Source organism: Notothenia rossii, assembly GCF_949606895.1.
Source record: "Notothenia rossii genome assembly, chromosome: 5".
Lineage (NCBI taxonomy): Eukaryota > Metazoa > Chordata > Actinopteri > Perciformes > Nototheniidae > Notothenia > Notothenia rossii.
The window spans coordinates 47,802,620-47,826,869 of record NC_136903.1 but is presented as its reverse complement, the minus strand read 5'-3'; the positions used below and the strand labels follow the sequence as shown (position 1 = coordinate 47,826,869).

Genomic DNA, 24,250 nt, shown 5'->3' with positions numbered 1-24,250 from the left:
AGGTTAGGTCAGCTTGGCAGTAAGACTTGTGCTACAATAAATTCGAAGCTTCGGAGCTTTTAAAGCACCTTAGCAATGGTGAAACAGGAAATGGCTTTAATTTGCAGCATTGATCGATCTGCACCAACATTGACACCAACAATCCAGGCCTGGGGACACCCACATATCGCCTTCGCAATAGCGGTGTTACCTTTTTTCATGAAACAAGAAGTTGCTATTACTTTGCTTAACATGATCAGATCCCTGTCAACAATACTTTTACTATTTGACTTTCTTTTTCATTTGAAAATGATTGCTCGAAATAAAAACTGTTGCTTTCCTTTTTAGGTTCTGATGAAGGATATTGTTACCCCGGTTCCACAAGAGGACGTGAAGGCGGTGATACGTCGGTGTCTGGAGCAGGCTGCTCTAGTCAACTACCAGCGGCTGTCAGAGTACGCCAAACTGGAAGGTAAGTTACTGCTCCATCTCTGCTGCTCTGTGTGGTTGCTACTGCAAAAACACTGTATGGGCGCTCTGTCCTGACGCAGCTCCTAATCTAACAGCTCTTGGCTAAGTCAGGTAGAGTACCGTGACATAAGAATGCAGATGTTAGAGATTCTACACGCAGTGTTGAGAGGATTTCTGAACACTAAAGAATATCTGATTAATGTACCTGGGTGTTTGTGTAGTCACGGTGTGTCTTTCAACTGTTGGAATGAAGAGTTTAAATGAGCAATGCACCAATGGATCTCTCTTGTGGTCAAACAGCTAATGTCAATTATGTGCATGACAATTACAAAGTTTTCCCAAAGAAAAACTGATAAAAATGAATGCGACTGACTGTGTCTGGTTTTCTGATGTGGAAAGGACTTCTTTATGTTACAATTAATGTTCATAAAGCTTGTTGCCAAACATGTGCGCAATCTTTAGAACTACATTGTATAGAACTGTTTATGAGTTTCAATTCCGCATTTATAAACAGCTTAACTTGTACATTTTCTTCACAGCTGCAGAAACTTTTAATGAATCCTCTTTCATATTGCATTGAATAGCGCAACAGCTGTTTTTACAAAAATGATGTGTTTATTCTGCATTATCTCTATGCAATTTTACTAACAAATGTACAGTAAGTAAAAATGCATTCAATTCAATCTTTATGCTGACTTCGTCCACCATGCCTCAGCTTCCTCTCCAGAGTCCTAACTTGCTTCTGTCTTCCTCTTTCCCTGCCTGGTGGCTGAAGTCATGCTCCTTCCTTTTCCTTCCTCTGCCCTCCTCTACCTTGCTCTCTGATGATTTCCATTCTCCCCCTCTTTTACCTTGTCTATTGGCTTGTGCTGCTCATCATTAGCAGCTGTTTGGAAACAGGAAAGCCAATAAACAAGACACGATGGGACTGTCCCTTGTGGCAGTTCTGTGTTTTTTTCTGTTGCATGATCCAGGTTCTCTTTAGTAGGCATCAAAAGCACTTTACAGACCTCTGAAACAAATTATGTTCAACTGAGTGACCTGCTAAATGTATCTTTACTTTAGGTCCGATTTGTAACTTATGTTTGTTCGTGAACAATGACATTTGGAAAATATGCTCATTCGCTGTCTTAGCCAGAGACAAAAAAAGATTCACTCCTGTGTGACCAGTACAGACATAAGTCCTCGATGTGTTTAGCTTGGCAAATAGATCTGGAGAAATCGGAAAACAGTTCCTGTCTCAAGTTGCATCTTGGTCATTTGGAATCCTTGATACATTCCAAGGCCATCCTGCCTTGTTTACAGGAAAGAGCTAAAACCTAGCAATATCTTTATGAAGGTCTTTATCATCCTATTAGCTAAGAGCGAAACATCTAGAAGGCTAACTCTCCTTAAACTTTAACAAATATTACAAATATGATAGCTCAGAAGTATTTTTGAGAGCTTTTTTTCTTACTGCTTGTCGTCATAATGCTAAGCTAGGCTAAACAGGTCCAGGACTGGACACACAGAGACGACAAGATTAATTGAAATGCGGCCAGTAGTCTTTCAATAATGATTCTGACTAACAGACAACCCAGACTGGCAGATAAGCTCCATTGCAGAGGTAACTGAGGCCAATGGTTTTCTTTTTCAGTTTTGTCCACATATTGCCTGGCTAGGATCAGATGCAACACATTGAGAGAAGTACAAGAAAGCAAACAAGTGCATTTCCTAAAATGTTGTTGTTCAAAACAAATTCAACTTCAAAATGGTCAATTTAAGACGATGTCTGTAAAGAAACCATCACCTCCCTGAAGACACTAAGGAATGTTACCCTTAGTTTCTCAGTTGTGATCGATAACCCCAAACCCCGCCCTTCATACTGGTGTGCTTCCTGCCCTATAGTACTAAAGGAAACAACTGTTTCTAGATGTTACTTCTGCCCAACAGAACGAATGGTTAATCCAAAATAGACAGCTCATTATTTTTTAACCCCAAAAAACATCCATGGATACAAGACAGTATCTGTCTCACGGTAACAGGACTATGCCCTCTAGCTCTCTCTTGCCCCTTTTCCATCAAACCGGTTCCGGTTCAAGATCCGTTCATCATCATACAAAGCCAGATTAAATTAAAGAACTACTTCTCAACCCTTGTACTTTTATGCCGTGGTTAATTGTTTATTAATGTGGTTCAGCGGCATTTACCAACCGCTGCAGTGCTGCTCGTCCACCGGAGTTTAGTCTGCCGTTAACTCCCAGCAGAGTTTAGTCTACCGTTAACTCACGGCAAAGTTTAGTCTACCATTAACTCACGGCAGCGGCCGCTGGAAAGTATTCACTGTCTGACTGTCACACAAGCAGCTGATAAATGTCCCCCATCCCCCAAGTGAATGTGTGTCAGTCTGAATTGACGTTGTTTGGCATCACAACAGTGTTATGAACATTTATCTGGTATAAAAGAAGCTAATCTGACTATTTTGACTACTTGTTGCTATCCTATTGTGGCATAAGCCGTTTTCTACAGGCACATTTTACCGGCGTATTTTTCATTATGATTCTACTTGTGATAGTCGGACACGACAACCTGTGCAGCCCATGTATTGATTCCATCTGATAGCTGCTATAATAAAAAAAAAACGTCTGCCTCTCTCCACAATGATCAATAACAGTGAACGGATGGTTAAAGTAAGGTACAAATAAACAGAATCACACGAAGCCTGGTTAGTGTTGTCTGACTTTATAAAGTGTGTGTAGTCGCGTTCTAGTCACTTTGCTCAGCGCTACTGCTTACAACTTTGATTTTGCCGTACTCGCCATTAACTGTTATTGCTCAGGTTAATCTCGACCCCCTCCGACGTAAGCGGTCTTGGTTCTTGGTTCTTGCCGGGCAGTCGAGTGGGGTCAGCTAAAAACCGGTTTTCGGAGCTTAGAGCCGGCTCCGCTGCGGTGGAAACAGGAAGAACCAGAGCTAAATCAGGCTGTAGCCCGGAACCGGCCCTGGAACCGGTTTGGTGGAAAGGGGGCATCTGACCTCAGCTCACTGTCCTCAACCTGTCTATCCTTTTCAACCCAGTAGAGATTTAACCTATAAACCTCTAACACTTCCCCATGACTAAAGCATCGATGCAGCCTCAGAGCGTCAGCCCTTGAGTTTTCATCCCACAAAATATGAATTTCACAGCCACAGGCGCTTCATAGAGCAGCTTTCCCAAAGTAGATTGATAAACTGCTTTTTAATATGAAACAACATCACAGTTATGAAAAGCTGAGTAAATGTTAATTAATCGTTTAATATTAATTCACTATTGATTTAGGAATAATAATTTAGCAAACAATATGAAGCCTAAAAGGTTGTTTCTTTTTTATGGTCATGTTTTGAACATAGGCCTAAGTTAAGTATTTGAGTATAAGCTACTTACTTTTCAACACTGTCAGAGTATATAAAGTATTCCTTTTTCCCGCAGATCACTGTAACGTATTTTAGCATGTCTTGCTCTTGCACTCAATTCAGTACGAGATGTTACGGCCACTCCCAAAAGTGGGACTACGGAGCTGCAGTCTGCTCACCCCCCAGTGAAGCTGTCTCTAAGCAGCAGGGAGTGGGGGGGAGGGGCCATGGGGAGGGGTAGTGAGCTAATTATTTGTGGTCTAATAAACAGACCATATCATTATTTTTCCCAAGCTAGAGTAGTCGTCACAACTTCAACGTTTTTAACATAGGGACGGCACCACAGACTGCATATAGAAAGGGACGGAACGTTCTCCTGAAACATCCAGGACGCAGTTAATGCGGATACGTGCGTGGTTGAATCTCAACTGGGTCGGAAAAAACTACAGAAGCATCTCCAGCCCAGCTAACAGCAGTCTGTAATCTCTGAGCCTACACTTATTCATTGATATTCTGACTTTGACATGTCATCAAACTCAAACTCATATCTATGAGACAGATCTCAAAGGTGCTTTATGTAGCATTTTCATTGATACATGAATTACTGCAAGTTTATGCAACTCATTCTGAAACATTGTTATTTTGGTTACAAAACATATACCCAGTATAATCAGTTTCTATATGCAATGTAATTTAGCTTGTGTTAGTGTTCACATTTACAAAATAACAACCATGTTTTTTTAAATCAAAATGCAAATCATGTTGCTTTTGTTGTGAGTATAGCATTTGTTTTAATATATTTTAAATGTTAACTGTTCACTGAAATAATCCAGAAATATAAGAAAGCTGAGATGAATTGAGAGGGATAAGGAAGTGATTAGCCTAAAAGCAAGTGGCACACATACAGAGGTCAATCATTTAGCTGACAAGTATTAAAATGTATGATCAGACAACACACTCTCACTCCATAATCGTCCAGGAGCGACGTTTGGTCAGGGCCCCGTGGCGTGCAGTTGTGACGCTCCTAGGCTCCTTCAGCTTCATAAAGGGACGCAAATAGCTTTCAACTGATTGCAATGTATTCCCATCTGCGGCGGGATTTGACGCTCATGGAAGCACGGCATTCGTTTGTGTCGGCTGCCCTTAAAGGCAATGTGAGCGTCCATTCCCATTGGATAACGGAGAATTGTACACCCGGAAGTAAGTATTCCCCTTACTGTCGATTGATCTTACAGTGATATCTGCACTACTCATCGACTAAAAAACACCAGATTATCCTTGTTAATTACACAACATAGATTGGTTTAAATTGTGTGCAATGCTTTTGTATTTTTCCCCTTCGATTCGGAGAAACAAATATTTTTTCTGAGTAAAGGATGGCAGAAGACACTACACTACCCAGAATCCCCAGCTATCGTTTAGGATTACACCTTGTGCTCTGTTTGACAAATCCCGTTTTTTTTCACCATTCATTCCAATGGCTGGCGTATATGTTACATGATCTTCAAATTTCTCCTTGCAGAAAAAAAAAACATGGCCGAACTTCGTTTTATTCTCGGTGGAAAATGCCTATTTTAAAGTTAGTTTGGCCATTAAAATGCGTTTTGATGTTATTTGATGCGAGAAATATGAGTTGTTATTTCAGATTATGTGTGCAGTGGATGTACATGATCTTTAGTTTGCTAGTTATTACGAAGATTACTTCAGGAAATTGCGTCCATAGAACGTTTCATTGTGGTTGCTAGGGACGCTGCTATCGATATTATTTCTGTTATTTTGTGTAACTGTTTAATGGTGTTATCTTTATTGCTACCCCCTTCCCCGTCAATGTATAGTGTTGGTCCACAGCGCAAAAGTATTAGTTTAACAAAATCCGCATCTAAAGATACGTTATTTTCCCCTGTGCAATTCCAATCTCACATCTCACATCACATCGTTATTAACAAATAGACCGAAAACATTTAAAAATATATATATATATACTTTATTCCGAGTGTGCTTGCTTTTCTCTTTGAAAGTCATCACATAACGGCATTGTAATACACGGTTCGGCTGAATTAAATATTACATATCTGCCGTAGTTCTCTATTTATAGAGCCCTGATGAGAAGACTTCTGGACAAACATGAGTAACTGCCGCCAACACTGAAAACGTGACGTGGATCATAAATATATCAGCAATTAAACAACATCTTACATTTCTTTTCACACAATACGTCTCTTTGCAGGATCAACACTAATTCGGCTGACTTTTATTTTGATCCAATTGGTAGATAGGTTGTATTTACACCATAAAGGTGCACAGCTGATAGAAAGGGACACCTGGTGGTTAAAGCATGTTATTGAATTTCATTATTTTTATTATTAGATATTAATAGGATGCCTATAAAGTATATTCATTACTCGTTATTCTCTACTAATAGTTAATTAAAGACTGTATATAATGACTATTTTCCACATCCCTTTCAAGATTTCAAGATTTTCTAAGGTTTATTGACATATCATATTCCCAAACGGTGTAGTTATGCAACGAATGAAAAACTTGGGTCGCAGGTTCCTCAATAGTGCATTACAAGACATCTATCAATATTTGTGCATACCTCCAGCAATGTTAACAATGTTGAAGCACTTATTTGATTATACTCTTATAGGATGTATGTAGATATTTCATCTCCGGCCTTGTCAGGTATTGAACAATCAATAAATAAAGAACACATAATTATTAAATATAAAACACAGAATTTGTGTGATTATACTAAATGATTTACAAATAAACACCACTGCATATTTACAACTGTTACACATGCTGATGTAACGCAAATGTTTCCAACTTGGGATCGATAAAGTATATCTTATTTTAAGATGATCGATGGCTACTGCCATATTTGCAAAATTTGCCTCTGAACCTTGACAAGTGCATGTTTTAGGCTTATCAATTGATGTAATGTTATTAATTAACAACAGGAGGGGTCACAAACATAAGACCAGCTGTTAAATAAAGCTCTTCTGACCTTAGCTGGCATGTGGGTATATATATTAATGCTGCCCATTATGGGCACAAGCAATTTTCCCCCATTTATTAATTATATCTGTTTGAGTGTTTCCTATCCCCTAAACCTCCAGGGATGTACACAGTATACTGGCAACTTCTTATTATGGGAAATACGAAAACGTCTTTTAAAACTACAACTCCCAGTAGAGACGTGCCATAGATAGAGAAACATGTTGCGAAACACAATATTGATAGCAGCGTCCCTAGCAACAAGTAACAAGTAGTTAATATTAATAAAAGACATTAAGAAAAAGGCATTTTAAACAGTCATTAAAAAGCAACACAATCTACCTGCATTGCATTACTCTAAACTTGTAATAACATGCTTTAACCAGTAGGTGGTTTGGGTTAAAAAGCTGTCAAGTTTACAGTGTTAACAAAATAAAATATACTGATGTTTCTTGTTTAGTTTACGACGGATATATTTAGTTATTGTTTTGATATTTGTAACACAAAAGCGATGGAAAAAACCCACGGCAACACAGAAAAGTTGGTCTTAACATGACCCAGCATTCTAGTAGTTAATAAAAAACAATAATATCAAAACAAAATATTACTACTAACTTTATTGTGAAATTCAAACTGAACGGTAAAAGAATAGTTTCCGGTCTATTCTGAGCCCGATCTCTGTAGATCAGTGGTCACCAACCTTTTTAAGCCCAAGATCACCGACCTCGGCCTAGGTGAAAGGCGAGATCTACCTATTGCAGAATTGAGTGAAAAAGACGGCCCAGACAGTGATTCCAATGCATCTGAATTACTGTTACAATGAAGGCTCCATAATCAGCTCACAGCATATAGGCAGGGGCAGCGCCATATACACAAGTTATTGAGCCGTTTCCGCTCTACATCCTGAACTCCTCCCTTCGATGCAATGCACTTCCGTTTTGGCGGACTGGGTTTGTTTTGCTAGCTAGCTCCGTTGTGCCGACAAAGCACTGATATCGCAGAGACAAAGAGGATATAACAATTACAACATGAAGAAAAGTGGTTCGGGAACTACGTGTGCGGTAGTTGGTTGCAATCACTCGAGAAAGCACCTGAAAGACTGGTTAGATAGAGAGTGCTACGACCACAAACCAGCACCCAGCCATGTTGTTCATTAAATACAGATAAACACAACAAATACTGCATGCATTGTATTTTTTAATATTATATATGAATATTTTCATAGTGATGTAATTGTGTGGGCTGCTTTTATATTTTAATTTGTAATACCTGTTAGGATTAAACATGTGATCTTTCTTGTTGAAGCCATTTCTTTAGTTTCCTCTCAACAATTAATTAATTCAGTGTTATTTATGTACAGTATGAGCTTAATATGAATGATGAACTGTGTTAAAAGAAATTGTAGCACTCTAAGGAACATATGAAATGCAATAATGCAATAACAGTGCAATAATGAAATTAAATTACATCAAACTTTATTTTCACTCAAACAGTACAGGCACATATGATATATTGCACAGCATAAAGAGATCATGTAAATTGTGCATTATGTAAACAACAGACAACTGTTGGCTCCTGTGGGCATGACCTAAATAAGGCAGTTTATTTTGGTTTTATGCTGGGCCACGTCGTCATGTTATCCTCCCAGTTTTGCACTGAATTCGGGTGGGGGAGAGTAACGCCATCTCCAGTCAAAGAAGTAGAATCGTGTTCCCAAGCTAGCATCACTGTTAGCATCGAAATCGCTGTGTTTAAACCAGTGCCCGTCTGACTGTTTACATCGGTTTACACCGACAGACGCTGTGCAAAAGACTTCCGGCGGAAATGAAGTGCATTTGTGTAGTGTCATGGCGCTACCCGTGTTTTGGCGCGTAAACTTGTCTATAGATAGCTGGGCAGGGGTAAAGTGCTATGTGCGAGTGGGGGGTGGACCTCACCTCACCTCCTCTAGGGGGGTCCTCACCTCCTCTAGGTCCTCACCTCCTCTAGGGGGGTCCAGGGGGATGCTCCCCCGGGAAGATCTTTTTTTAAATATTGAAGATGAAAGCATCAATCTGGTGCACTTTGAGAGCAACATGAAGAGATCTATGGATTCATCTCTCAGCACCCATATGAGACAGAACTGTAAACAGATTTTCTTTTAAACTGTATTCTTGTTTTACTGCCATATAGTATTTCATACCTGTTTTTCATTTATTCTCTTATTGTTTGTATAACTATAATGATCATATGAAGGTGTACCGCGGAAATAATCTTTTGAATAATTTGTGACAAAACCGTTCTAATCTAAACACTCAGAGTCCTTTAGCTCACCTGAGCCCCTCAGTCTGACAGGGAAAACAGGGAAACCTCCAGCTTGTTGTGGAAACAGCTCCTTATGTCCGTTAGTGCAGCTAGCTAACCAGATGCTAACATCACGGTCCCCGCTAGCACCGGTTCCTCTCTCTCCCTCTCTCTCTATCACACTAAATGCGCTATTGCCACACACACACACACACACACACACACACACACACACACACACACACACACACACACACACACACACACACACACACACACACACACACACACACACACACACACACACACACACACACACACACACACACACACACACACACACACACACACACACACACACAGCCGAGCCTGAATGACACAAGCACACGTGTATTTCCATGCAACTCTCTGATTGGTCTGGTGACTTGCCTCTGTTGCATTCACTGAACACGGGAAATTGCAATCCTGCCGTCCTCTCTTGTGTCATGATGAGGTTCACATAAAGCACGATTAATGTATTATATTATTGAGGTGTCTCAAATATACGTCAATCAAGTGGCACCTGCTAACGGGGTGGTGGATGATATGTTTACATCTAAAAACATATTTTTCAAACATTATTTTTTTTTTTTTCTTTCTTTTGTTACTTTTTTTGTTAACGGTCCGCGATCTACCCGCACCACACTCGACTGGTTGGTGACCACTGCGTGTAGATAAATAAAAATAAAGAACTACGACAGATGTGTAATATATTTAATGCAGCCGAACCATTTATACAATGCACGGGGTTTGTCAAACAGAGCACAAGGTGTAGTCCTAAACGATAGCTGGGGATTCTGGGTAGTGTAGTGTCTTCTGCCATCCTTTACTCCGAAAAAATATTTGTTTCTCCGAATCGAAGGGGAAAAATACAAAAGCATTGCACACAATTTAAACCAATCAATGTTGTGTAATTAACAAGGATAATCTGGTGTTTTTTAGTCGATGAGTAGTGCAGATATCACTGTAAAATCAATCGACAGTAAGGGGAATACTTACTTCCGGGTGTACAATTCTCCGTTATCCAATGGGAATGGACATCACATTGCCTTTAGGGCAGCCGACACAAACGAATGCCGTGCTTCCATGAGCGTCAAATCCCGCCGCAGATGGGAATACATTGCAATCAATTGAAAGCTATTTGCATTCCTTTATGAAGCTGAAGGAGCCTAGGAGCGTCACAACTGCACGCCACGGGGCCCTGACCAAACGTCGCTCCTGGACGATTATGGAGTGAGAGTGTGTTGGATCAGAAGAACAGAATCTAGTAGACCTAGTATAAAGGAAACCAGTCTTTGGTAATAATATTTACAAATCTCAAAATGATACTTATAACACCTTTGAGATATTACATGTTTTATTTCAATCAGCTAAATAAAAATGTACTTTAATGGCACGACATGTGTAGAACAAAAGAGAGCAGGTTCGAGTCCTGGGTCAGTCCTCTGTCCCGCCCCTCTGACCCCGCCCCTCTGACCCTGCCTCTCTGACCGCACCTCTCTGACCGCACCTCTCTGACCCCGCCTCTCTGACCCCGGCTCTCGCATGCCTCGGTATCCTCCCTCTTTCTCTGTAGGGAAAAAAAGAGAGATGTATGAGCATCCTGTCTTCTGCTTGGCGTCTCAAGTGATGGATTTAACCATTCGTGAGTACTTTCCTCATTCCCAAGTCCCCCCCCTCCTCTGCACCCTATATGTTTCTCTACAACAGTATGCACGCCATCAACAAGTGACCCCACACTCTTGACGCTCCTGCCGTCCTTTGGTATGTGTCTATCTATTGTTTGCGTCTGTAAAGTCTACAGTTACATGTAGTTTGTTGCTCAGCCACTCAAAACGCATTCTAATTTCTCTGTGAGCTTCTTTTCTTTTCTGTCTGGCACAAAACAACTTTTCTTTTTCTGTCTGCGACTTGAATGCATTTTTACTTTGCTTGTGTGTGAATCCTTTAAGTTTGTAAGACCACGGTACACTCAAACAGGACAGCCATGTCCTTCACTTATTAAAATGTCATTTTAATTAATTTCAATCCTTCAAGGGAAATTACTTTGGAATCAAGTTAGACAAGAATTTTGACGGGTTTTAATGCTGTGTGCTGTTTGCTAACTTCTTTACATAAATCACAATTAAAGACAAAACATTTAATATCCGACTAAATACCACTTGTTTTGAAAAATATCTTCTCTCTCACCCTCTATGACTTTCCCACCTCTCTCTACCTCCTCTCCAATCTCTCTAAATACAAATACTCTTATTTAGTGGAGAAATGTCAGAAAGATGAAGGTTCCAGGTGACGTACTGTATGTCTAACTTCTTCTGTTCGCTCATTCCTCAGTCTACCTGAAACCATTTCCCCATAGAACCTGTCATCACCTCCCTGATACCTGTACTTTGCTCTGCAAACACAGACACTTCAGGTTTCAGGAACGTTGTGAGTGAAAAGACCTGCAAACTTCCAACATGTCAGAAATATTTGTCATAAAATATCAAATATCCTAATGAAGTGTTTAATGATGATCACTATCAGCAGTCCTGTTTCAGGATCACATAATTAAGCTCTCCACTTACTGTCCTGGTTAGATCTTACAAAGTAAGAGTCCATAGACATTTTTTAAATATAGAAAAACAATAATTGTTTTCTATGGAATACTTCTTTGTTTCCACCTCTGCACTTCCAAGCTCTGACATAATAGCTCTCAGTTGAAAGACATTATTAGATCCTAACAATCCCCCCTTATGTACCAGGACAGAAGTTGTATTCATTAGAAGCTTTCAGGCATGTTAGCATGACTTAAGCTCCAGCAGGCGATCCTCCATCCTCCTGCTGTGCTGTCCACAACACCACTGAGCCACAACAGCTAGCAGCTGGACTGAAACACTCATGAACTCTGTGGGCCAATTCAACCTGCGTAAGAAACTGTGCACATGTGTTCTTATCCAGCAGGACGACAGTGCTGACATAGAGTGACACAGCAAAAAGCACACATACTTTGGGGTTTTTAGTGCATGTCTAGTTTTCTAACATCTGACCCATTAAACTGTCCTAACTATGTTTAAAACTAAGAAATTAATTCATTAAAACTTCTGAATTTTACTTAGCATACCTCTTACATTACCCGGCCACTGGTAATACCAAACAGATTTGAATCTTGCTGATTGGTTTCTCACTGCATTGCTCTCTGGGCCCCAGTTAAGGTAATTTGTCGTCATGTATTAAGTTGTTGTTTTGAGCTCAACATGAGTTTCATGGCCGAAAGAAACACTGCAACATCAAATCATATACTTTTTCTAAAATAGGAAACTCACCTTCAATCGTAATCCTACAAATTCACTAACAAAGAAGAAATTGATTTTTTTCAATGAACATACTGAAGGGTATATGGAAGTCAGAATGACAATAGGCCTCCACTTACTCTTATAGCAAGTACATGCAACTTCCCCCCCAAATACATTATAACGTTGTTTACTCTGTGGATAAGCACAACATAACCACCACATTCCTGCATGATGACTGTTGAATGTACATGCTGTTTGCATCCGTCATCTCTATGACATCATCAGTGTTCTGTCAGTGACAGAGATGGGTCACTACACAGGCCAGCACTACTTCCAGACATCCAGCAGGGCTTTCAGCACTCATGGAGATAGTGTTGATAGCAACAACGCTTTAACAATATGTTACAATGGGATTACATTATAACTAGGGCTAGGTAGAAATACTTCGATGTAGACAATGACCTTCCCCTTAAGAAAATGAATGGTACTATTAACACCATTTATGTTCATTTCTATTGCATTTAGCCATTATCTGACTTGAATGGTCTGACAGAGATATACTGAGGTCTGATACCCAGCCCTAATTATAATATTCTGATATGTCATGCTTGTATTTACAATATGAACACTAGATCGTCCCAGTGATTGAGTGTAAGGCTGCAGACTGTGCTAAGGATCACTGTAGAAGCTATAACCAACATTAGTGAGTGACTGCAGTAGGCAGAAGAACATGCATGCTGAGTTCCTCTTTAAAGCAAATACTGAATGACCCGAGACACTCTTTAGTGTTTGAGGGATGTGTTTGCACACTGGTTGAATGCATACAGTAGTACAAGCATGAGAAAGAAAACATAGTAGATACAGACTCGGAGACTGCCTCCACTGACCTTTGACCTTTGTGCTCCAGAGAATGTAGGGCGGTTAGTCACACCTGCTAAAAAACTGGAGGACAATATCCGCCTGTCCGAGCTGGTGATCGAGGTGCTGCAGCAGAACGAGGAACACCATGCTGAGGTCAGTGCACAGACGCACGCACGCACACAAACACACACACACACATGCACGCACGCACGCACGCAGGCACGCACACACACACACACACACACACACACACACACACACACACACGGGCACACACACACGGGCACACACACACGGGCACACACACACACACACACACTGAAAGAGCAGTGGCTGTTCAGAGCAGTAGTGGGACTAAAGATGTGGGGCTAATTCAAAGCGATGAGAAGTGACGTGTGTGTCCCCACCAGCCATCTCCGCCACTGATTGCACAAACTTTGAATGTGTTTTTACCTCACTATAAAACATGCTTTTTGTGTCACTTTGTCCTTTAAAATTGACTTATTTCCTCTCTGCTTTGTATTTCAATGATTTGTTTGGTTTGCGGGGAAATGATTGATCAGGGAAAAGAGGTATGTGATCATCTTGGTGCCTTATGCTCCACCCCCTACTCTACCTATACCCTACCTGTACGCTCTGTGCATGCAGCAAATGATCCGGCTAATGTTGTAGAGGATCATTCAAGTTTCCTCTCTCAACATTGACCCATAATCTCTTTTGGCTTGTGGTCACTTCTAATCAAGTGCTTGTGACAATGCTTGTTAGCTTCTAAGCTAGCAACACGTTTGCCATTGATGCTAAAGAAAATAGACAAGCACATAAACAAGTATTTTATTTGTTGAACTCATTAAGCTATGCTTTGAGGAAACAAAGTGCAGAGTTGTGACTTTTGATTCTGACTTTGTGTCTCAAACATTACACCTCTGTAGCTTTACCCAACATTTCCCCTGAAAATGCTAATATGTTTTCCTGTGTTTAGACATGTGTCATTTATTCTACCAAGTCCAGTAAGTAAGCTTGGGGAAGGTGTTGTGTCACCTTTCCTTCGTTAAAGAAACCCATTCCTCTCCATTGGTTCCACCAGCACACACAATGGAGGAAATGCGGGGAATGCTTTGTGTGATCAGAGATAACATGACCAATCCCCTTGCATTTCCATGAGAGGCATTATGCTGCTGTTCTAATGATGTGAGCACATAGGGGAACCAGCATTAGACTCCTACCTGAACATTTCTGCTATCAGTTGCATTTCTGTTTTTGTACGAATACACAATGAACAGCTAGGGACCCAGTCCTATTGCAATTCAATTAGATGTATTTGCAATGCAATTTTATACATGTTTTTCTTTTTTAGCTCTAAAGCTGGCTATTGCTCATCCTATTAACTAGCTCTATTGTGTGCCTCTCATGTAATCATCCATTTTAACTTCAATACTTTTATTCTGATTACTTTGTCAATTTTGTCCAAAAGAAAGAGTGAATCTGACGCAGGATGATTAACAATACTCAAGTTTTAAGGTTGTGTTCCTAAATCTCGAAAACTCTTGACCTGCCACTGTAAGCCAGTATTCCTGCTGTACAGTGAGTTTCAAAGGGGCGTCTCCAAACAAAATGGCATCTAAAAGCTGCCTAAACAAGGACAGCACTTGAGTGAGTTATCTGAGACACTAAAAACGTAGAGACCCTTAAAGAAAATATGAAGATTGCGTAAACCCCTTCTTTTCTTCTTTCATTAACTTAAATGAATACAAACGTTATCAATATCAATGCAAGAGCTCAAAGACACTGTTGCTTGCTCTGGGAAATATGAACACAAGCCAGTGTAAACATGTGTGTGTGAGCAGTTTTCAATGTTCAGACACACATGTATCTCAATTACCCGCACTTGTGTTTCACATGGTTCTGCAACAGCTTCGTTTGGCTCGTGCTAACAAAATGGATGAAGGCCCACCAGGTTAATGAGTGATCAAATTTGGTTTCCATCTTGGTATGGGTAGATAAATAGAGACGCGACAGAGGAAACAAGTTAAATTCTTAATCTTTATCTACTGCAGAGAACAAGTGTGGACCGACAGGAAAGTGTTTAGAGGAGAGTGCTTTCCCAGACATGATTTAAAGAATGAAATGGTGAGGCAGTTTCATCTCAAAAACACATTTCGGACATATCTACTCAAAGTAGATTATAGTGTCACTATATCCTGACAGTTGTGCATGAGACAGATTATCTGTGAACAAATCCACTTAACCGCTCCCATTGGTACTGTATGTGCAGGATTTAACTGTTCCTTGATGCAGACATCCAATAAAAGGCTCCCATGTTTGCAGACACATTTTCTGGAGGAGACAAACATTTGTATCACTTATATATATATCAAAGTTATAAGAGCAGCTTTTTGAAACATCCTGATGCATCCTTTTACTTCTTCTTTTTCTAATGTATTAAAGATGATTACCTGAGTGGCGCAGACTAGACGCACCTTTCTCACACATACATCTGCTATGAGATCTCATGGCAAGTGCATGCCCACCCCCCGCCCGACCCCTTCCACTACCACCAGCAACTAAGCCCATGGGTTCATTCACATTACAGTGTTGACAGTTGATGTGAATGAGCAAACACCATGGTACCTCAAGGGTCCCTCTTAAGAGGCCTGGCCTGCGTGGGGGTGCATGGAGGAGAGCGAGTGTTTCTGATGTGCATGAGAGAGGCTGTCCCTAGCAGTCCCTCCACTGCGTCTGTTCTGCGGGGAGATATGAGCGTGACGCAGCCCCCTGGCTGGAGGAGCTCGTGAGTGTTTAAGAAGCTCCCTGCCAAGCCTGTGGAGGAGCTGCTGTGCTCCTCTGAGGGCCCACAGAAAGCAGGCTATTCTCCGTGCTCAAGCACCGTTTTTACCGCTTTCAGTTGTGAAGAATGCTTCCCCGGAGATCATGCAGTGGCAACAACTTGATTTCATATTATGAAAAGTGAGAAAGAGAGAGACAGGAGCGTTTGCAAAAGATCACAGATTGTACAATCGACTTTGACCTTTACTCACATCTGCACACCCATGTAAATACAGGGAGACTGTGGCTGCGAGGGAGTGTTCTCGTCTTTCAACTAGAAGGTTGTGTGTTCGATTCCAAGCCTGTGCATTCAACATGTCGATGTATCCTTGGACGAGATACTTAACCCTGAGTTGCTCCCGATGGCCAACGGTGTGTGTGTGAGAGTGTGTGTGAGCGTGTGTGTGTGTGTGTGTGAGTGTGTATGAGTGTTAGGTCGTAGAGCAAGGTGCACTGCTCTGTATGCTGTAGTATGTAAAGCACTTTGAGGGGTCGTAAACGCTGTATAAGTACAGTCCATTTATTTAACAATCCAAACTCGAATATGTATATGTTCATTCAGATGATTCGACCTTGTTGTTGTGATACCTTGTTTCTAACGATACTTATATCATTTCATTTTTTCTTCATTATCTTTGTGTGAACTCAGTGTAATTCACTCTTATTCTGTTGCTGCTTTAACACCTGCATTTCACCACGGGGATCAATAAAGGTCCTTACCTGAACTGATCTTAGATCAGTGGAGTTACATTACGTGATCAGCTTTTTGGATAGAAAGATTCATTGTTAACCCTAAAGTCCTGAAGACGTGCCCCTGGGGATCCTACATCTCTCTTTGTAGAACTTGTCTCCTTTCTTTCACTCTCAATTTTTGGATTTTTTCCCACTCCCTGTATTGTGTCTCCCTTTCCTCTGTGTCTGCTCCTCTCTCCCCCTGAAGGCCTTCGCCTGGTGGTCGGACCTGATGGTGGAGCACGCAGAGACCTTCCTGTGTCTGTACTCGGCCGACATGGACGCAGCTCTTGAGGTTCAGCCGCCCGACAGCTGGGACAGCTTCCCCCTCTTCCAGCTGCTCAACGACTTCCTGAGAATGGACTGTGAGTGAGAGCATTAGAAAAACACATTTAAGAGTCAGCATTTGGCCTGAAGTAGCTGAACGTGCTGAGCAGTGGATGTGTGTCCTCTAGAGGTGGATCAGTGGAGCAGTGATCAGACACTAGGGACCTGGATGAAGGCTTATGGAATGGAAAGTCAGATTATTCACTGTAGCGGCGAGATAAAGAAATATCACCGAAACGTAGCTCTTAATAAAACTGTCGCTGGGGCAGTAAAAAAATCTTACGCAGGGCGGAAATTATCCGATGTTCAGGAAAGAAAGGCACAATGATTTCACCTGTGGCTTTTCCTGTAGCTTACCCTGGTAAAATACCATATGCTCATTCTGGGGCACGAATCCCCTCACCCCCCATCTCCAATATATAATAATCATGAGGTTTCCAAATCACACAGTGCCCGAAACCGCCTTCAAAATAAAAGCATAAAGAATTACTTTAACTAACTAAATAATTACAGTAAATAATAATATATTTGCTATGAACAAGAACAGCCATAAAATACATATTTGCCATTATAGAACATTAAAGGTCCCATGTCATGCTTTTCCGGTTATTACCCGTCCCCTTGTGTGTTATGAAGCTTTTTATGCATGTAAACAGCATTCTCATCTGTTTTTCATTACTGGTGTCATTTTCTGGTTGCTAACAAACACCATTGTAACACATACACACTGATGTTCCGGTGTAACGGGGGTGGACTCATCAGAACAGAGTGGGCAAGCTGACCAATCAGAGCACAGTGGGCTCACAGGAGGGGGGTGGGCAGGAGCTCCAACAAGGCGTTTAGGAACGAGAGTGAATACACATACTATACAGAGATGCTGTATGAGAAACCAATGTGAGTTTGGAACATTGAACAATGTAAATCTATTCTAGTAGACCTCAACAATGGAACTATGATCAGTAGAAATGGCCATGACATGCGACCTTTAATGATTATATGGTCCTTTTCACGTTGTAATAAATTGTGAATCTCGTAGTACAGCATAAACATATTTTCTTTGTCTATCACAATATTAAGTCAATATTTCTGGGGCACTTTAAGATTGCCTTAAGCTCAAAATTATTAAATACAGAACCATAAAAATGACCCAGAATGTTGTATGAGCCACAGCAAATAAGTTTAAATAAAAAGAAATTGAAAGAAAAAGCTCACCAGTTCCTATCCCTCTTTTCCTATATTCCTCAGGTAGTTGCTTGATTCCTAGTCTGCAGAGAGTCAATATACTCTATAGATGCTTGTAAGAGTGTCAGTATCCACTCGGATTCATTCTGTGAGAAAACAGGGACCAGAGTGGAGCCCACTGACTTCCTGTTAGCAGCTCTTTATGGTAAAGCTTGTCTCTTCCATATGTCCAACCTTTGAACCCTAAACATTGTTACGTGAAGTGTTTCACTAACTCCACCATCCCTGCTACCAATTTTAGTAGAATAAGGACTTCCTTATTAGAGAGAGTTTGTGTGAGGGTTTCAGCACCCAGTTCTTTTTTTAAACCGCAACAATCCAGAGCCTTTCTATTAAAGGTCTACAGCCGCTGTTGCCTGAGCACTCCACTCTCTTAAACATCTCTCAAATGTCTCGGAAATCATTGCTGTCAACGTTTGATGTCTACTTTTGTCCTGGAGCAGTTTACATACTGAACTGTGTGTGTGTGTGTGTGTGTGTGTGTGTGTGTGTGTGTGTGTGTGTGTGTGTGTGTGTGTGTGTGTGTGTGTGTGTGTGTGTGTGTGTGTGTGTGTGTGTGTGTGTGTGTGTGTGTGTGTGTGTGTGTGTGTGTGTGTGTGTGTGTGTGTGTGTGTGTGTGTGTGTGTGTGTGTGTGTGTGTGTGTGTGTGTGTGTGTGTGTGTGTGTGTGTGTGTGTGTGTGTGTGTGTGTGTGTGTGTCTGATTGAAGATAATAGTCAGGTCTTGATGCTGGTTGCTGCAGGCCAGCCATCTCTCTAATGAACTGCATGCACTTGCCTGCAGGAGAGTGTGGAGCTGTCCGTGGTCCTGTAAAGGAAACACTTCAGTGTTCTCAATGCAGACTCAATCTGCGGGGCGCTAATTGTCCCGAGGGAATGCTTCCCCTTTTCAGCTCGTCAGCCGGGAGTCAAGGAGAGGACGGAGCGTGGTCCACTCATTTAGCTGAACACAGATGACTGCAAATAGCTTGTTATGCTCACTTGTTAGTGTCTTCAAATTGGCCACCTTCTCATTTGCTACATATTGTCAATTGTGTGGAAATGGCAATTGAAGTGCATTGCAGTGGACATAGCTACCAGCCAGCAGTCAACAGAGGGACATACCTTCTAGGGCACTGGCTATAATTGTTTTTTAAACATAAAACCAACATCTGGAAAGTATCTTTCTCTCTGGTTTTTCACTGAACAACATTTTTCAAAATTCCAACATTTATTATTCATATCTTGTACAGCATTGAGACAAAATAAGATAATTTTTTTAATCAAATTAATCAACATTGATCTTTCACCTTTCATCCTTCTTCTTTAATAACCCCTGTATAATGTTAAGGCAGAAGTATGTCAACAGTTCCGATGACAAAAACTAAATAAGTTCCCAAAACGGTCGGAACCAACTCTACTTCTGGCCCTCAGGCACAAGCCCGTGGGTTTCTACTGAAGTTATGAGTCTTCTGAAAAGGCTCACTGATTTCCCTGAAACAGCTTGTCACATTGTTACATCGTCACATTTTACTGAAGGCTCTCCATACTTTTCAGGTACTCAAAGACACTTTACATGCTAAATAATATATAAACACAACAATAATTACAGATTATTGGCAGAGTTAATAGAATAAATAACATATAGTGTAGGTACTACATACTTAGGTATTCCAGGTTTCTATTCCACTTCAATCATTTGCCAAATTACAAAAACAAAAAACAAGAGGTTAAGATTGCATTTTCATCAAAACCACTAGATCCTGCCATCCTTCCCATGATGAACTACTAACTTTAATTAAAAGTTCAATAAAAGCAGGATCTCTGCAAATGATCATGCCAGGATGCCAGGTTTGTTTTTCCAAGCCAGACCACTATGTTATTTGGAAGCAAAAATCGGAGGGTTTGTCTTCAATAGCAACATTAAACCAGCAGAGTCCTCACAGTGTGAAAAGCATACACTTTAGTAACGAACATCCTCACAGGGACATCTTTTCCACAGAAGGTCATCTGCTCTGTTGCCCCACAGCGGTGCACTTATGGAGCAGTAAATAGCCTTAGCCTGAGCACTAGGCAGGCGCCAAAGACGCACTGCCATTCGAGGAGTTAATGAGGTCTAAAGCAGGGGTAGTGGGCCCTGCGAACACACTCCTGGACACAACACATCCAAGTGGACAGCAGCCGCTCAAGTGGCTAATTGGGAGAGTGGTAATCAGGGAACACAACAAACATCGCACCTACTGTGTATCATCGACCTTGACTCCAATGCCAACACACACAAACACATACATGCTCAGAGGGGGAGAGAAAAACAAAGAGGGAGAGGAAAAGCAGACACGCTGCATGGAGCCGTGAGGCATCACATTAGCACACACTGGCCTCCATTTTATCTCCTGTGGTCTTTGTCAGTGTTGCCTTTTTACCAGTTGGGAGCCGGCACAGAATTGTGTGTGTTGGATTGGATTTAAAAAAGGCAGGGATTCCCACCTTTTGTCTATACAGATTGAAAACTGAATATGCTTAGATAGCAGCTAATGAAGAGCCAGTGTTAACAGAAACACCTTCCTCCCCTGTCATTGTTTATCATCATCGTCTAGGAGAGGGACATCTATTATTTATCTGGCTGACCTTCTGATTTATCTTGTAACCCAACATGAACACAACAAGTGTAAAAAGCACCTTTGGGTCGCATCTACACTCACGAAGCAGGAATGAAACAAGAATTGTAGTGCTTCACCTGCTGAGAGTTGTAGAGATTAAATCAGAGATGAGTCTGCTCAGTCATGAGATTATGGAGACTTGTTTTTGTGTCTCTTCACCATGACCATATTCGCTTTCCAGCCAATGGTTTTACTCATTGATATCGCTAATCTACAGGGGACAGTAACATGCTAGGAAAGTAGTTACAATTAGTTTTGAGCTAATAACGACAAGAAAGAGGAAGACATCCATAGTAAACATAGTACGCACTGCAGTGAGGGGCTTCTCATGTGCTTAGGTTAGCTAAGTCTCTTTGATGTTGTTTTTTCACCCTCCCCAGATAACCTGTGCAATGGAAAGTTCCACAAGCACCTGCAGGACCTGTATGCCCCCCTGGTGGTGCGCTATGTGGACCTGATGGAGTCTTCCATTGCTCAGTCCATTCACAGAGGCTTTGAAAGAGAATCCTGGGAACCTATCAAGTAAGGATGCCTTCATTCACTATACTGTTAGCTATCTTCTTCACCCGCAGTGAGGATGTGTTCTGTACAATTTAGATTTTTAAAACACATTGTTAACACAAACATTGATATGTCAAAAGAGCGTTATTATCAGTTATTATGTGAGCGGGTTAATAACTGTCAGATGGCTGATATGACAGCGGCAGATTTGTATTTTGCTTTAATATACGGCCGTTTAATCTTTAGTTTAGTCTTCTTTCCAGTGTGCTGTAAATAAATGTAAAAAGAAAATTAACAGTGAGAAAACACATCATCAATGCCAATCAACAATATCCCTGTTGAAATTGTAAATAATATCCAGCCTGTCCTCCTCCAAAAAACTACCAAATAGGTAGATCGTTCAGCAGCTTATTACGACCTAAAGTCACGTTTTAAAGTTTAGCACCTCTAGTGGTCGTGTAAGAAACAACAATTTGCGGCATATGCTCCCGTTGATTGCAAACGCTCCGGAGGGTCGTATATTCACAAATAACCCTCTCTGGAAAATCCTAAATTGTATTATAGTTCAAATGCTTTTTGATTAGATTCCTAGCAAGAAGTGTATATTGTACTTTTAGAATCCGTCCAGTGGATGTGTAGGATCTATAGTTTGATAGATATTACGAAGATGATTTGAGGTCTCGTCAGGAGAACGTTAATATACTACGTCTTTCCCCACAGCGTCCATGTAAAGTTGGCGTCAACCCTCACGGGGTGAAAACGATGGGTTACGTATTGTAACCCTAGTTATATAGGCACAGGCGGAGCCCTCTACTTGACTCTATGGGTACTGCCCTTGACCTCACTATGCGAGCGTTCACCTACTGAGATATTTATAAACGTGGCCGCCTCCCGGGGGCGGGCCTACCTGAGTGCGTGCGCTGGCCACGCCTCCCGACACCCTACACCCTCTTCAGCGAGCAGCATAGGACAGACAGGGCCCCCTAGTAGAGGGCTCCGCCTGTACTTATATAACTAGGGTTACAATACGTAACCCATCGTTATATCTCACAGGCTCCGCCCTCTACTGGACTCTATGGGGTGGGTGGAACCCTGATGGATACGAAAATACCTTGAAATTATTTAGTTTGATACCTAAGTTAGCCATTGTTGTGCCAGTCCACAAATCCGGGGACACAACTGATGCAAACAACTATAGGCCCATTAGTATTTTACCTGTCATGTCTAAGATCTCTGAGAAATGTGTAGCTGAGCAATTGGCTGGACATCTTAACAGTAGTCCTTTCACACTACACCCCATGCAATTCGGCTTCCGAGCCAATCATTCCACTGAGACCGCAAATTGTTTCCTTGTGGAAAATATTAAATCAAAAATGGACAAAGGAGGCATTGTTGGAGCAATCTTCTTAGATCTTAAGAAAGCTTTTCATACAGTCAATCATCAAGTACTCATTCACAAAATGTCTTATTTTAATTTCTCACCCAGTGCAATAGACTGGATGAGCTCCTATCTGTCAGACAGAGTTCAGGGTGTAAGGGTAAGTGGCGAGACATCACCACCCCTGAGGAATGAACTGGGTGTACCCCAGGGATCTATCCTGGGCCCAATTCTATTCAGCCTTTATATAAATGACTTGCCATCAGTGTGCACTGGATGTGAGGTGCAAATGTATGCTGATGACACTGTCATTTATGTCCATGCAAAAACCAAGGCCCAAGCTGCGGCCAAACTAAATGATGCAATGGTTCATGTAAATCAATGGCTTACTGACTCACAGCTATATCTGAACGTTAAGAAGACAGTCTGTATGTTTTTTATCAAGACCAACACTGTATCACACTGTGAACCCAAGGTCTATGTGTCTGGGGAGGTCATTCAAACAGTTACACATTTTAAATATCTAGGCATTATCCTTGACACTACTTTATCCTTCAAAAAACAAGTGAGAAAGGTAATTCAAATAACTAAATACAATCTAGCACACTTTAGATATATAAGGAACTGTTTGACAACACCTGTAGCAAAACTCTATATGACTGCCATGATCCTTCCCCACCTAACATACTGTATGACCAGCTGGACCCAGGCGAATAGCACAACATTAAGGCCTATCCTGTCACTTCACAAACAAGCTCTCAAAGTTTTGGACAGAAAACCTAAGCTATACCACCATTGCAACATCCTGGACAAACATAACCTGCTCAGCTGGGGAAATATTTGAAAACACACTGATGCATGTCTCATTTTTAAAATTCTAAACGGCAAGGCACCCCCAGGGTAGTCCCTCGTAGGTCCAGTTCCTTTGGTAAACACTGTTTCTCTGTGAGGGCATCAACACTTTGGAACATACTACCAATACAGATAAGGAATAACACCTCCTATCATACATTTAACCGCAATCATAAGAACTGGCTTTTAAACAATCAAAAATGTGAACACTTTTAACTGTATCAAGGTATGATGATATTTCATCTGTTTGCATGTTTGTTTGTTTGTTCCTCTCTATTGTTGTACTGCTATTTATTTATTGTTGTACTGCTGTTGTCTGCTGTACTCTATTTAATTATGTTTTTATTTCTCTAGTCTTGTTCTGGTCATTTAACATCTTGCCAGGGACAACAGTTGAAAATGATCCTGCTGGCTAATACTGGCTCATTTACAGCAATGTGGATTAATGTGAACTGTCCTTTAAGTAAATAAACAAACA

General features: G+C 41.1%; 1 protein-coding gene across 6 annotated transcripts in view; it reads left to right on the top strand.

Moving 5' to 3' along the window:
- Nucleotides 1–24,250, top strand: part of LOC307039968 (calcium-dependent secretion activator 1) — a 202,621-nt gene that overhangs the window by 136,856 nt on the left and 41,515 nt on the right. For 4 of the 6 annotated variants that reach the window (XM_079682440.1, XM_079682441.1, XM_079682442.1 and 1 more), the window contains 5 exons: nucleotides 328–451; nucleotides 10,721–10,789; nucleotides 13,327–13,433; nucleotides 17,044–17,200; nucleotides 21,422–21,563. In XM_079682440.1, the coding sequence (XP_079538566.1) occupies nucleotides 328–451; nucleotides 10,721–10,789; nucleotides 13,327–13,433; nucleotides 17,044–17,200; nucleotides 21,422–21,563 (599 nt within the window). The remainder of the gene's footprint in view (nucleotides 1–327; nucleotides 452–10,720; nucleotides 10,790–13,326; nucleotides 13,434–17,043; nucleotides 17,201–21,421; nucleotides 21,564–24,250) is intronic. The other 2 variants (XR_013808378.1, XM_079682443.1) reach the window with 1 other exon arrangement.